Source organism: Zootoca vivipara, chromosome 13 (genome assembly GCF_963506605.1).
Source record: "Zootoca vivipara chromosome 13, rZooViv1.1, whole genome shotgun sequence".
NCBI classification, from domain to species: domain Eukaryota; kingdom Metazoa; phylum Chordata; class Lepidosauria; order Squamata; family Lacertidae; genus Zootoca; species Zootoca vivipara.
In genome coordinates, this window is record NC_083288.1 from 29408954 (window position 1) to 29424558 (window position 15605).

At 43.3% G+C, this 15605-nt stretch overlaps 1 protein-coding gene and 1 pseudogene across 1 annotated transcript; both read left to right on the plus strand.

Moving 5' to 3' along the window:
* The first annotated feature begins 7375 nt into the window (after positions 1 to 7375).
* Positions 7376 to 8326, plus strand: LOC132592920 (olfactory receptor 14A16-like). The gene has a single exon (XM_060281156.1). The coding sequence runs from the start codon at positions 7376 to 7378 to the stop codon at positions 8324 to 8326; it is 951 nt and encodes a 316-aa protein (XP_060137139.1).
* Positions 8327 to 9150: 824 nt separating this feature from the next.
* Positions 9151 to 10470, plus strand: LOC132592921 (olfactory receptor 6E1-like; annotated as a pseudogene).
* The last annotated feature ends 5135 nt before the right edge of the window (positions 10471 to 15605 follow it).

Here is a 15605-nt window from a genome sequence, read left to right on the forward strand (position 1 = left end):
TCGCCCTTCTATGGGCACCAGAAAATGGTGGCGCCAGCGCCGGAAGTCGCTTCCGCGCATGACCGGAAACACGTAAAAGCGACTTCCGACGCCGGCGCCGCCATTTTCTGATGCCCATAGAAGGGCAAAGCGGCACCAGAAAAATGGCCGCCGGGAAGAAGCAAATTAAAGGGACAATCCCGGGATTTTCTGCCAAACGGGAGACCGCCGGGAAAGGGTAAGAAAAAAGGGGTTTTCCTGGTGGATACGGGATACTTGGCAGCTATGATTGGAAGTGTGAGGGTATTGGCAGCGAGCATGGGGCTCGTGTGGTGGTTGGGCATGGGCTTATTGTGATGTCGTGGAAGAGACCTCAGCTTCCCCTCCAGGTACAAAGGTATTCCGTTAGAGGAATCTGCAGGTCTGGATCTCATCCAAAGTCTGCTTGCTGCCATGACCCAGCAGGAACCCTTATAGAATCATAGAATCATAGAATCATAGAGTTGGAAGAGACCACAAGGGCCATCCAGTCCAACCCCCTGCCAAGCAGGAAACACCATCAAAGCATTCCTGACAGATGGCTGTCAAGCTTCTGCTTAAAGACCTCCAAAGAAGGAGACTCCACCACACTCCTTGGCAGCAAATTCCACTGCCGAACAGCTCTTACTGTCAGGAAGTTCTTCCTAATGTTTAGGTGGAATCTTCTTTCTTGTAGTTTGAATCCGTTGCTCCGTGTCCGCTTCTCTGGAGCAGCAGAAAACAACCTTTCTCCCTCCTTTATATGACATCCTTTTATATATTTGAACATGGTTATCATATCACCCCTTAACCTTCTCTTCTCCAGGCTAAACATACCCAGCTCCCTAAGCCGTTCCTCATAAGGCATCGTTTCCAGGCCTTTGACCATTTTGGTTGCCCTCTTCTGGACACGTTCCAGCTTATCAGTATCCTTCTTGAACTGTGGTGCCCAGAACTGGACACAATACTCCAGGTGAGGTCTGACCAGAGCAGAATACAGTGGTACTATTACTTCCCTTGATCTAGATGCTATACTCCTATTGATGCAGCCCAGAATTGCATTGGCTTTTTTAGCTGCTGCATCACACTGCTGACTCATGTCAAGTTTGTGGTCAACCAAAACTCCTAGATCCTTTTCACATGTACTGCTCTCAAGCCAGGTGTCTCCCATCCTGTATTTGTGCCTTTCATTTTTTTTGCCCAAATGTAGTACTTTACATTTCTCCTTGTTAAAATTCATCTTGTTTGCTTTGGCCCAGTTGTCTAATCTGTTAAGGTCATTCTGAAGTGTGATCCTGTCCTCTGGGGTGTTAGCCACCCCTCCCAACTTGGTGTCATCTGCAAACTTGCTCAGGATTCCCTCAAGCCCATCATCCAAGTCATTGATAAAGATGTTGAACAAGACTGGGCCCAAGACAGAACCCTGTGGCACCCCACTAGTCACTACTCTCCAGGATGAGGAGGAGCCATTGATGAGCACCCTTTGGGTTCGGTCAGTAATCCAGCTACAAATCCACTGAATGGTAGCATTGTCTAGCCCACATTTTACCAGCTTCTTTACAAGAATATCATGGGGCACCTTGTCAAAGGCCTTGCTGAAATCAAGATAGGCTACATCCACAGCGTTCCCTTCATCTACCAGGCTTGTAATTCTGTCAAAAAATGAGATCAGATTAGTCTGACATGACTTATTTTTCAGGAACCCATGCTGACTTTTAGTGATCACAGAGTTTCTTTCTAGGTGCTCACAGACTGTTTGCTTAATGATCTGCTCTAGAATCTTTCCTGGTATTGATGTCAGGCTGACTGGGCGGTAATTGTTTGGGTCCTCTCTTTTCCCCTTTTTGAAAATAGGGACAACATTTGCCCTCCTCCAGTCTGCTGGAACTTCGCCTGTTCTCCAGGAATTTTCAAAGATTATTGCCAGTGGTTCTGAAATCACCTCTGCCAGTTCTTTTAATACTCTTGGATGTAGTTCATCTGGCCCTGGAGACTTGAATACATCTAAACTAGCCAAGTATTCTTGTACTACCTCCTTACTTATTCTGGGCTGTGTTTCCCCTGCTGAATCATCTGCTCCATATTCTTCAGGTCGGGCGTTGTTTTCTTTCTTGGAGAAGACAGAGGCAAAGAAGGCATTGAGGAGTTCTGCCCTTTCTCTGTCCCCTGTTTGCATTTCACCATCTTCTCCTCTGAGTGACCCCACTGTTTCCTTGTTTTTCCTTTTGCTACGGACATACCCATAAAAGCCCTTTTTGTTGCTTTTAACCTCTCTGGCGAGCCTGAGTTCATTCTGTGCTTTAGCTTTTCTGACTTTGTCTCTACACGTGCTGGCTATATGTTTGAATTCCTCTCTGGAGATTTCCCCCCTTTTCCATTTTTTGTACATATCCCTTTTAAATCTTAACTCAGTCAAAAGTTCTTTAGATAGCCAGCCTGGCTTCTTTAGGCACCTTCCATGTTTCCGTCTCATTGGTATTGCCTGAAGTTGTGCTTTTAATATCTCCCTTTTAACAAACTCCCAACCATCATGAACTCCCTTCCCTTTTAGTATTACTGTCCATGGGATTTCACCCAGCGTTTCCCTAAGTTTTCTGAAGTCGGCTTTCTTAAAGTCTAGAATTTGGACCTTAGTATGCTTGGTTGCTCCTTTCCGCTGGATAATAAACTCCAGAAGAGCATGGTCACTCCCACCTAATGATCCTGCCACTTCTACCCCACTAACCAAGTCATCACTATTGGTTAGGACCAGATCTAAAATGGCTGATCCTCTTGTTGCTTCTCCCACTTTCTGGACAATGAAGTTGTCTGCAAGGCCAGTGAGGAATCTGTTCGACCTTATGCTCTTGGCTGAGTTTGACATCCAACAAATATCAGGATAGTTGAAATCCCCCATTACTACTATCTCACTTCCTTTGGAATGCTTGGCCATCTGTTCCAGGAAGGCATCATCTGTGTCCTCAGTTTGGCTTGGGGATCTATAGTAAACTCCCACAATGAGATCACTGTTGTTTTTCTCTCCCTTAATTTTGACCCAGATACTCTCAATTTGGCTTTGAAGTTTTAAATCCTGGATCTCTTCACAGGTATACATATCCCTAACATATAAAGCTACTCCTCCTCCTTTCCTGTTTGGTCTATTTCTCTTAAATAGATTGTATCCCTCTATTACTACATTCCAGTCATGAGACTCATCCCACCAGGTTTCAGTGATGCCTATTATGTCATATTTAGTTTGCTGTACCAAGAGCTCAAGTTCATCTTGTTTATTTCCCATGCTCTGTGCATTAGTATACAGACATTGAAGACCGTTGATCATTCCCCCATGTCTCTTATTTAAGGATATTTTCGTCCCACCACTAGGTCTGCATGCTGCTTGCTCCATTTGGTCCTTGACATTTGGGTGAGCTTCAGTTGGTTGTCATCGACGGAGCTCCTTTGTTTGGTTGTTTACCCTTCCAGACTTCCTCCAAGGTGGGCAGGAGTCCGATATAGTTATTGCCAATGACTAAGCCAATACCACTCACCTTGCTGTAATCAATAAAGTTTTGGCCTACATTTTTGCCCATTAACCTTAAACTTAAATTCTGTGTCCGTGTGTATTTATTCATCCTTGGGTGTGCGCCAGGGTCTTGACATACAATTGGGATTAAATGGAAGCCTGAAGATAACTTCCTTTTGAGTTCCGAGCAGAACTGGCCATAATTGGATTATCCTTCGTAAACAGCAGTGTGAGCGAGCAGAGCTCAGGTGTATGCCAGCACCCCATTATGCTGTCCGCTACTGGCTGGTGTCTAAGTTTGAGCAGGCCATGTTACCTGTCAATCACCTGATCTTTTAATTTAAATTATTATCAGTTTGGCTGTGAGAGTTTCCAGGACAAATACAACTAAAGAACGCTTTTCAAGTGCAGGCTTCTTAACTCCTGCTAAGCAGCAGTGATGCAAGTGAGTTTAGGTCAATTGAGAGCCACTACACTACCATAATGTCTGCTACTGCCATTGGGTGCACCCAGTTCCCCAACCTTTGTACGTAAGCTCTAATGCACATGATGGAAAAGCATACTTCATATGAAGGGGAACCTAAGCTCCTTCAGCTAAACACTTATGGAAGCTCAAAGTAGAAGTTCATGATCAGAAAGAATTTGCCAGTGTTGCAAACAGATGAGGTGGGGGGAGAGGACAATAAAAATAGTTGTGATGTTATATGAAATTTAGGTATGCTTTACAAGAAAACAAAATGAAAAAGTATCCTTGCATACTAGAAGTCAATTAATGTTTGGAACCTTTTTCATCTTCTTTGTACAATAGTGTGCCTCAATGGGCATTCTTCAGCAAATATGAATTAATTCCAATGGCAACAACATGGGGAGAGCACAAATTTCCCTGGAGCAAAGATTCTCAAGAGATTTTGCAATGGCATCTTTGTTTGCATATCTGAGAACAAGTAAATATGGGGAATGCAATTTGCTGATATTATATTGGTGTGTGTATTTTGGAGTTTTGTTGTCCTTGAAACATTGTTGCTTCTTTTCATTTACACATTGTGTACATTTCAGTGGCAGAAATGGATGAATGAGACAACCTTTGCATACCAGGATTGGGTGGAAATACTCTCATGTGATATTACTCTTCTCCTGGTCGTCTTGCTTTTCACATATATTGAGGAGCAACTGGGGCAGAACTGGGCTGGCTACCTTGAGTCTTTCTCCTCCTCAGCTCCCTTTGTGCCTTTCACTTTCTGGATTGATCAAGCAGGCTCTTATATTTTTATGCATATTAAAAGAACTAGTAGGGAAATGGACAACATTTGTTTTGCACAGCATCATGGGACTGGTATGTTCTCCCAAGAGAGACCCTGAAATAGCACCAGAAAGGAGAATGACATCACCTCCTTCACCTCCGCCTGGCAACCCATGTGCCTTCAAATAAATATCCCCGTCAAGCACATTGGCAGTCTAATCTTCTGAGAGAAAGAGGGGTGAGTATAATTATTCTTGATCATCTGAAATGATTTTAATGATTCAGTGTGCAGTCTTCATCTGCTTATTAGATATGAAATTTCAGATCGACTTTCTAGAATGGTGGTTCCTTTACCCTCTTTAGTTAATTCAGTGTGGTCTCTCCCTCTCATCCAAATGTTTTGTTGTCGTTTAGGCGTGTCCGACTCTTCGTGACCCCATGGACCATAGCACGCCAGGCACTCCTGTCTTGCACTGCCTCCCGCAGTTTGGTCAAACTCATGTTCGTAGCTTCGAGAACACTGTCCAACCATCTCGTCCTCTGCCATCCCCTTCTCCTAGTGCCCTCCATCTTTCCCAACATCAGGGTCTTTTCCAAGGATTCTTCTCTTCTCATGAGGTGGCCAAAGTATTGGAGCCTCAGCTTCAGGATCTGTCCTTCCAGTGAGCACTCGGGGCTGATTTCCTTAAGAATGGATAGGTTTGATCTTCTTGCAGTCCATGCGACTCTGAAGAGTCTCCTCCAGCACCAAAATTCAAAAGCATTAATTCTTCGGCAATCAGCCTTCTTTATGGTCCAGCTCTCACTTCCATACATCACTGCTGGGAAAACCATAGCTTTAACTATACGGACCTTTGTTGGCAAGGTGATGTCTCTGCTTTTTAAGATATTGTCTAGGTTTGTCATTGCTTTTCTCCCAAGAAGCAGGTGTCTTTTAATTTCGTGACTGCTGTCACCATCTGCAGTGATCAAGGAGCCCAGGAAAGTAAAATCTCTCACTGCCTCCATTTCCTCCCCTTCTATTTGCCAGGAGGTGATGGGACCAGTGGCCATGATCTTGGTTTTTTTGATGTTGAGCTTCACACCATATTTTGCGCTCTCCTCTTTCACCCTCATTAAAAGGTTCTTTAATTCCTCCTCACTTTCTGCTGTCAAGGTTGTGTCATCTGCATATCTGAGGTTGTTGATATTTCTTCCGGCAATCTTAATTCCGGTTTGGGATTCATCTAATCCAGCCTTTCGCATGATGAATTCTGCATATAAGTTAATTAAGCAGGGAGACAATATACAACCTTGTCGTACTCCTTTCCCAATTTTGAACCAGTCAGTTGTTCCATATCCAGTTCTAACTGTAGCTTCTTGTCCCACATAGAGATTTCTCAGGAGACAGATGAGGTGATCAGGCACTCCCATTTCTTTAAGAACTTGCCATAGTTTGCTGTGGTCGACACAGTCAAAGGATTTTGCATAGTCAATGAAGCAGAAGTAGACGTTTTTCTGGAACTCTCTAGCTTTCTCCATAATCCAGCGCATGTTTGCTATTTGGTCTCTGTTTCCTCTGCCCCTTCGAAATCCAGCTTGCACTTCTGGGAGTTCTCGGTCCACATACTGCCTAAGCCTGCCTTGTAGAATTTTAAGCATAACCTTGCTAGCATGTGAAATGAGCGCAATTGTGCGGTAGTTGGAGCATTCTTTGGCACTGCCCTTCTTTGGGATTGGGATGTAGACTGATCTTCTCCAATCCTCTGGTCATTGCTGCATTTTCCAAACCTGCTGGCATATTGAGTGTAGCACCTTAACAGCATCATCTTCTTGATGTCTTCTGCTTCTGTTAGGTCCTTATCACTTTTGTCCTTTATTATGGTAATCTTTGTACAAAATGTTCCTTTCATATCTCTATCTTATTTTTCTTGAACATATCTCAGGTTTTCCCCCATTCTATTGTTTTCCTCTATTTCTTTGCATTGCTCATTTAAGAAGACCCTCTTGTCTCTCCTTGCTATTTTTTCAAAATCTGCAATTCAGTTTCCTGTATCTTTCACTATCTCCCTCGCATTTTGCTTGCCTCCTCTCCCCCGCTATTTGTAAGGCCTCGTGGCGAAGGGGCTTAAGTAATTCAGAGAAGTTATGTTTTGACCAAATGTGATCCACCTGGAGAAGGAACCGGCAAGCCACTCCAGTATCCCTGTCAAGAAAACTCGATGGACAAAGACAACAGGCATCCAAATGTTACATGTTTCTTAAAATGATTCATGTACATGTGATGGCTCAATCAGAGATTTCTGTAATAACTTTACCATTTACATAATATATCAGGCACCCCCAAACTTCGGCCCTCCAGATGTTTTGGCCTACAACTCCCATGATCCCTAGCTAACAGGACCAGTGGTCAGGGATGATGGGAATTGTAGTCCAAAACATCTGGAGGGCTGAAGTTTGGGGGTGCCCGCTTTATATCATACCAGGATGAAAGCACACATCAAAAATTGATAGTGTGCATACTTGGTTCTTGATTTGGATAGTTGTGTAGTTGTGAACTAGCGCAATATCTAAGATGATCTTTTTAAAAAAATAGAATGTTCAAAAATTTATAAGCTACACTAACTCAAAACTATTTAAATTCTATCTGCAGAACGATGGAAATGAGAGAAATGGCTAACCAATCTACTCCAACAGAGTTCCTTCTCATGGGGTTTTCTGAAGCCCGTGATTTGCAGATTTTGCATTCTGCAATATTTCTCTTCATTTACTTAACAGCCTTAGTAGGAAATTCTCTCATCATCACAGCTGTGGCCCTAGACCACCACCTTCACAGCCCAATGTACTTCTTTTTGATTAACCTGTCATTGTTTGATGTCTGCTCCATCTCCACTACTGTGCCCAAATCCATTGCCATTTCATTGACAAACAACAACATGATTTCTTTTGCCGGATGTGTCACACAGGTCTTCTTAGTGGTGACATTTGTTGGTGGTGAGCTTGCTTTGCTCACTGTTATGGCTTATGACCGTTTTGTAGCCATCTGTCGTCCACTACAATATACCTTAATCATGAATTGGAATGCCTGCATGCAAATGGTAGCTGCTTCCTGGATAAGCAACCTGATTCATGCAGTATTGGAAACCAGTTTTACATTCGTGCTAAATTTTTGTGGGACCAATATCATTGGACAATATTTTTGTGACATTCCTCAATTGCAAAAGATTTCTTGCAGTGATACAAACATGAATCAAGTTCTGATTTTTGTCATTGGGTTTTTTATTGACTCTTTTTGTTTTGCATTTATCTTTGCGTCTTATGGCTACATATTTTCTGCTGTGCTGAGGATCCCATCAGTCCAAGGCAGATATAAAGCTTTTTCTACCTGCACTCCTCACCTGACTGTCTTTTCTTTATTCATCATCACAGCTGTGTTTTCATACATGAGACCAAAAGCACTTTCTTCCCCCACCGTGGACTTGGTTTCTGCTGTATTATATACAGTTTTACCACCGGTTCTTAATCCCATTATTTATAGCCTCAGGAACAAGGACATCCAACTGGCAGTCTGGAAAATACCCAGAAAACTGAAACATCTCATTACATGATTCATCACTTCCAGATTTTTGGAAAACATAGAAACACTTAATGTATATCTGAGGTTGAACTTAGGAAATTTCTTTTTTCACCTTTGAAATAGAGGATTTCATAATATTAACTATTTATCATATTAAAAGGCTCCTTGCCATTTTCACAGATTTAGTGACAGAGAATATGTTGATCTTGTTATTTCTTCAGTTATGGGCCATAATTGCTGCTGCAACACTGTTGCAGAGAACTATCTTGATTGTATCTTATGTAGACATTTCTGAAAGAATTGTTTTTGTTCTGTTACTTACAAATCTGACTCTTAAAATTGAAGGCCTTGTATTTGCTTTAAGATATGTTAGTCTAGTTTCTCGTTAGACATAGTGAATGTATGGCAGAGGGTGCTGTATATTAACAATACAAACAATAAATAGTTGTTGGGTGAAACCTGTTCCCCTTACAAAGCTGCAATATCCAGAATTCTTGGGGAGGAGGTTGAATGTTAAAGCACTTTGGGAATGCCAAGGTGGGAGTGGAAGGAACAGAAGGATCTGTGATTCTCCATCTGCTATATATGCATGTGGGGGTGTGGGGAATGACCACTCCCCACATCAAATGGGGGACGGCTTTTGCATGGTCGTGTGCAGTTCCCTAGATCCCTGTGCGGCTCCTGGTAGTTAAGGACTGGCTTCATCCTCCCTAGGCAGGATACCTATGGTCTCCACCTACCTGCAGTACCTTGGTTTATGAACTTAATCCATTCCAGAAGTCCGTTCTTAAACCCAGAAATAAACAGTAAATTGCAAGAACTCGGGCCAGGAGGAAGATGAATTTCAAGTAAGGTATGGTAGGCAACTTTATCATTATTACCTTGGTGTGCTGTGAAAACAGCCTTCACTCCCCAATGTACATGTTTATTGCCAACTTGTCCATTTTGGAGGCTCTCTACACCACCACAGTTATCCCCAAAATGCTAGTCAACTTCATGAGTCAGAGAAAATCCATCTCCTTCCATAGTTGTATCTTGCAAGCCTACATTTTCTTCTCAGCAGGTTCCAGTGAGTTCTTCCTTTTGGCTGTCATGTCGTTTGACCGCTATCTTGCCATTTGTAACCCACTGAGATATGCAGCCATCATGACCATGCGCCTTTGCCTCCAGCTTATTGCTGCTTCCTGGATGTAGGTCTTCTTTGCAGTCCTACCACCTACAATCCTGGTAGGCCAGCTGCCATTTTGTGGACCCAATGTTATTAAACATTTCTTTTGTGATGTTGACCCCTTACTCAAGCTGGCCTGCTTTGATGTAAGGAAAATTGAAATGATTAATTTTGTAAGTGCAGCCTTGCTCCTTCTGGGTTCATTACTGGTGACAGGTTTGTCCTATACAGTGGTACCTCGGTTTATGAACACAATTGGTTCCGGAAGTCTGTTCATAAACTGAAGCGTTCATAAACTGAAGCGAACTTTTCCATTGAAAGTAATGGAAAGTGGATTAATCCGTTCCAGACGGTCCGCAGAGTACTTAAACTGAAGCGTTCATAAACTGAAGCGAACTTTCCCATTGAAAGTAATGGAAAGTGGATTAATCCGTTCCAGACGGGTCCGCGGAGTACTTAAACTGAAGCGTTCATAAACTGAAGCATGGGTGTAATTGGTTCCGGAAGTCTGTTCATAAACTGAAGCGTTCATAAACTGAAGCGAACTTTCCCATTGAAAGTAATGGGAAATGAATTAATCCGTTCCAGATGGGTCCACGGTGTTCATAAACTGAAAATTCATAAACCGAGGTGTTCATAAACCGAGGTTCCACTGTATCTTCATCATTGGAACAGTGCTGAGGATCCCTGCAGCCAAAGGACGACAGAAAACATTCTCTACGTGTGCCTCTCACCTAATTGTGGTGACACTCTACTATGGGAGTTGCATTTTCATGTATGTTCAGCCACAAAAAAATCACTCTTTGGACCTGAACAAGGTAGTCAGCATACTGAACACAGTAATAACTCCATTGCTGAACCCTTTCATTTATAGTCTGAGAAACAAGAAAGTCAAGGAGGCCCTGAAACATCTTGCCAGGAGAAAGACTTCCCCTTTAATTAAGCTCAGATTTCTGAATCAGGAAAAGGGGCCTATGCACTGTGTAGTATTGAATAATGGAAGTTGATAAAGGTGGGGAGGTTGATGAGAAGGTGTACACACATCAACACTGGAACAATGGTTCAGCTGAATATTCTAGATGTGAGATCATTTTCCTGGGGAACATGTAATCTTTGTTACTGTTCGAAATCTCTAACACATGTGGCGTGGTGGAGCTTCTGGCTTTCAGTGGGGCGATATTCATTTAAAAATTTACTCAGTGATGAATCTCACAGGACAGTCTTTGCATAGCTGTCTTACAGCCTCAGCTACTTCAGAGACTTGGTTTGAAAACAGTAACACTATAATCCACTTTTTTGACTTTTTGAGTTCCTGTGAAAAGTGGTGTATAGCTGTTCTTAGTAATTGTGATTGTGTGGCGATGTCCCTTGCTCCAAAGGAAAATAAGACACTGTGAAATGAATTTTAAGAGGGCGAAAAGGCCACAACTTTATTGGTTTTGGTTGTTGAGCGGTATTGGCTTAGGCATTGGAACCTAACAGGCTATATCCAACTGTAACCCGTGTGTTACAGTCTGGGAGAAATTAACCACCAGAAAGGAGCCCAATGATGTACATCTACTGAGACACCTCCTATGGCCACCGTTGGGGGGTGCCATAAGGCCCAGACCTCCGCAGGCTCAGGACAAAGCTACCCCCCCCCCGGAACCCCTTTAACGGGATCAAATTTCCAAACTCTGGGCCGACGATGACGTGATCTGCCCCCCTTTTTCTTTTATGCAAATTTGCTCCAAGAACTTCCTCGATGCACACTACCAGGGCCTCGCAGAGTTTGTCCATTCAAGGCTAAAACCTTTCTGGCCACTGCCAGATCCAAAAACTTCATTGATTTATCGATAGCAGTGGGGGTGTGAAAGTAGCACCAAAATGTGTCTATCTAGCCGAGAAGACCAAAGGATATTGCAAGGCGGCCCTGGCCTTTACAGCTGGCAGGAGCTCGCCCCAGCACATCCATCTCCTTGTAAACCGGGAAACGCTGATCCGTGGGGGTCGCCCCAAATTGGGACCCAGTCCCCAATCAAAGGTGCATTCCGAAGCCCAGTGCATGATACTGTGATCATCCATCCAGTTATTAACCGTATTATCTCCTGGGAACAAAGTAAAAGAACGTAAGTGATTTGCCAAAGTCAAATAATTAGTCACATTGTGCGGCAGATGTAACCTTTTTAAGCTTCGTACTTTCAACGACCCAATTCATTTACTCTCTCCAATGAGAGGCTTATGTGTACTGCAGTTGTAGCTGCCCTAATTCAGAAGGAATGTACAGTAAATCTGGAGAGAGGAAGCCCACATGACGCGATGGCCCTGCGGCTGACACGCGTAAACTGATGATGGGCTAGGCGAGAGCCAACCTGGAGGATCAGGAATGGCACAGGAGTGGGAGGCCTCGAATGAAGGAATCACCTGGTTTCCTTCACAGGGCAAGGGCTGCTAAGCCCTGAGGCTGGTAAGCGCGTGAAGGCACCCTACCCTCTCCGATCCGTTTTAATTGACGAATATGAAGCACTAATTATGTATCAGATAGTGTTAGGTCAGAACACAAAGTGCCCTTAGCGGACTTGTTGAAGGGGGGGGGGCTCCGCAAACCCATCCTGATAGATAAGGAAGGGGCCAGGGGTGGGTGGCCTTAACTGAAGGAATCGCCTGGTGTCCGTCACCGATTCTGATTCAATTTATAGGCTAAGAGAGGAATAGCAGCTGTCAGACTATTAAAAGTCTTGACCACACGCCCAGATTGCACAGTCAGCAAGGTATTGAAGCACCTGCTCTGTGGTGGGAGGACTGACTGCGCCTGATACCCACAGATTTCCCCATAGGCCATAAAATCTGTAAACAAAGGTTTGAATAGAAAGTCAATGAAATCAGCCAGGAGAGTGGACAGAGCCAAGAAGCCATCAAGGCTAGCCAACACGATGCCATTCGTAACTCCAGGAATAAATGTGCTGTGAAGGTAAAGATAAACTTAAGGTGAAGCAGAACAATTGCGTGTAGCGGGAGTGACATCATCTTCGACTGCTTTGCAAGGTCATTGATGACAGCTCAATTATCAATTCCAGGGTAAACATGGTGATCCCCAAAGTCCTTCATCTGGGGTGGACTGGAACTACGGTATTTTGAAAGAAACTTCCAAAGGTTAAATAGTGTGCAATAGTAACCAGGCTAGCATCACGCACACACAGGTGTCTGTGAAGGAGCCCTGATTGAGCCATATAATGTGGGAACTATGTCAAATTGTCTTGCCTGGGAGATACCTCAAGAGCATAACTTAAGAAGAGGACTGAAGCCCAGCTGATGTACACCCACAGGAACAGGCTCTAGAGCCAAAGTAAATGTCGATTTATCATGTTCCGGGTAAAGTAATAAGAGGATAGAAGCCCAGCTGATGTACACCCACAGGAGCAGGCTCTAGCGTCAAATGTAAATCCCTAACTTATTATGTTCAGGGTAAGAAAGTATGTGCAATGTGAAGGGCAAGGTCGGCACCTGCTCTAGGAAGTCATTGCAGCCATCAACACTTCGTTGCTCGGGATATCAAATGGTAGTATCAGCCAGGATCTAATTATTTGGACTCAAATGTTTCCCTATTGATCTGGTATGCATGTGTCTGAATGGCATATGGGCATTCTAACCATCAACTGGGTGCCATAAAAAAGGTGCATATAGTAGCCTACGATGCAAACCTAACCGGAGATCTCATACTGATAAGCTGAGGAGGTAAAAGGAGGTCATATAACAGAAGCAAATGCCTGACTTTGTTTTATTTATTTGTTGGTTATTGTTGTTGTTGTTGTTGTTGTTGTTGTATTTGTTGTATATGTATTTATTTATTTATCTTATAACTGAAACAACCAGCAGATGTGTGGTTCAGTAATGCATATACAGTACTGCCACTATTTGCACAGGTTAAAGCAGACTTGCTTCCATTCTAACCATCAACTGGGTGCCATAAGAAGAATGCATATAACAGCCTACGATGCTAACCTAACCAGAGATCTCATACTGATAAGCTGAAGAGGTAAAAGGAGTAAATGCCAGACTTTTATTTTATTTTATTTATTTATTTTTGTATTTTTCTATGTATTTGTTTATGTATTTATTTATTTATCTTATAATTGGAACAATCAGCACATGTGCGGTTTAGTAAAGCATATAGAGTACTGTCACCATTTGCACAAGTTGCACAAGTTAAAGCAGACTTGCTTTCCCACATGGAAATTGAACCTGCAACCTTGGGGTTATCAGCACTAATATCCTATCAACCCAGAAATAATACCTCAAAGTTCCCGGGTTGGTCATCTATGGAACCTGCCACTTAGGCGTTATCAACACTAGGATGAGACCTTGGTGGTCGCCTATTCCCAACCCTTGTAATGAATAATATGCACCTATCCCATAATGAATAATATGCACCTATCCCACCTGGGACCCAGGTGGCACTGTGGTTAAACCACTGAGCCTAGGGCTTGCTGATCAGAAGGTCGGCGGTTCGAATCCCTGTGACGGGGTGAGCTCCCGTTGCTTGGTCCTAGCTCCTGCCAACCTAGCAGTTCGAAAGCACCTCAAATTGCAAGTAGATAAATAGGAACCGCTACAGCGGGAAGGTAAACGGCGTTTCCATGTGCTGCTCTGGTTTGCCAGAAGCGGCTTTGTCATGCTGGCCACATGACCTGGAAGCTATACGCCGGCACCCTCGGCCAATAATGCGAGATGAGTGCGCAACCCCAGAGTCGGTCACGACTGGACCTAATGGTCAGGGGTCCCTTTACCTTTACCTATCCCATGTGGGGATAGGGCCTGTGTCGCGGTCACACAGACCTGCACATCACCCCCGGACGTTTGACGGTCTATTGGTGATGTGCCAACGACAAACAAATACTCTCAATCACTCACACACCTCAGACCAGGATATAGTAAAATAAAACAAGTTGGTTTAGTGAATGTTCTTATGCGTATTGGTTACTGTACAAAGCTTAAAACGGTTTCAAAATCACAGATGATTCCTATACCGGCCTAATACCTCTAAATAAGAATTACCGGCCTATTACCTCTAAAAATAACTAATAATAATTATCACTAAACTCATAACACTGTATCCTGTCTATCTCACTATTTAACAGCCACCACAATAATAACCAGCACCAGCTCCTCTCAACTATCTCACTCTCCTCACATCTAACTCTCCCAACTCTCTCATCTGCCTGCCTGCTTCACTCTATATACACCCTGCTTCTGGCTGGAGAGCTCCCATTGGTCGTTTCCCTCCCTGGCAACTTAACCCCTTCTAGGCCCTCTAGAGGTGAAACGCCACAGCCTGTAAAAAGAAAAAGAACAACTTGGCTCTGCCAGCACTACTATCCTGCCAATCCAGAAACGGTACCTCAGAGTATGTAATGCAAGAATATGCAGCTCTCCATATGGGGATTAAACCAGTAACCTTGGGGTTGTCAGCACTGATTATCCTGTAAACCCAGGAATAGTATCACAGAGTGTTCCTTGGTGATCATCTAGTCCAACCCCCTGTAATGCAAGGATATGCAGCCTTCCCATATGGGGATAGAATCTGGAACCTTGGCATTATTAAACTGTAGAGTTGGAAAGGATCCTGAAAGTCATCTAGTACAACCCCCTGCAGCACACTTGGTCTCTGCAACTGTGCTAGCTGCTTTAATTCTGCACCACTTCTGATCTTACAAGTTTCATGAAGAAGATTCCAAATCCCACCTAGAAGTGTCAGGGACCCTCTGCATGCAAAGCAGATTATCGTGCACTGTGGTACAGCTCTAAGATTTGGTTAAGTAATTAGGCCAAAGGTCATTTAGCAATCTCGACGATTCACCGGAGATTGGAATAATATAATTATTAATTATTATTGATTGGTTTCCCTTTTATTTATTTATTTCTATATTAAGTATTTTATTATTTATTTATTAAAATTCTTACTACTCCTGATTATTATCAAGTAAACTACTGTTTATGCAAGGTAAGCATAAACCAGGGGTTCCTAAACTAAGGCCCGGGGGCCAGATGCGGCCCAATCGCCTTCTAAATCCGGCCCGTGGACAGTCCGAGAATCAGCATGTTTTTACATGAGTAGAATGTGTCCTTTAATTTAAATTCAACTCTGGATTATTTGTGGGGCATA

What these genes read in the sequence shown, in the direction of transcription:
- LOC132592920 (XM_060281156.1), top strand. Translation starts at nt 7,376, where the DNA reads ATGGAAATGAGAGAAATGGCTAACCAATCTACTCCAACAGAGTTCCTT.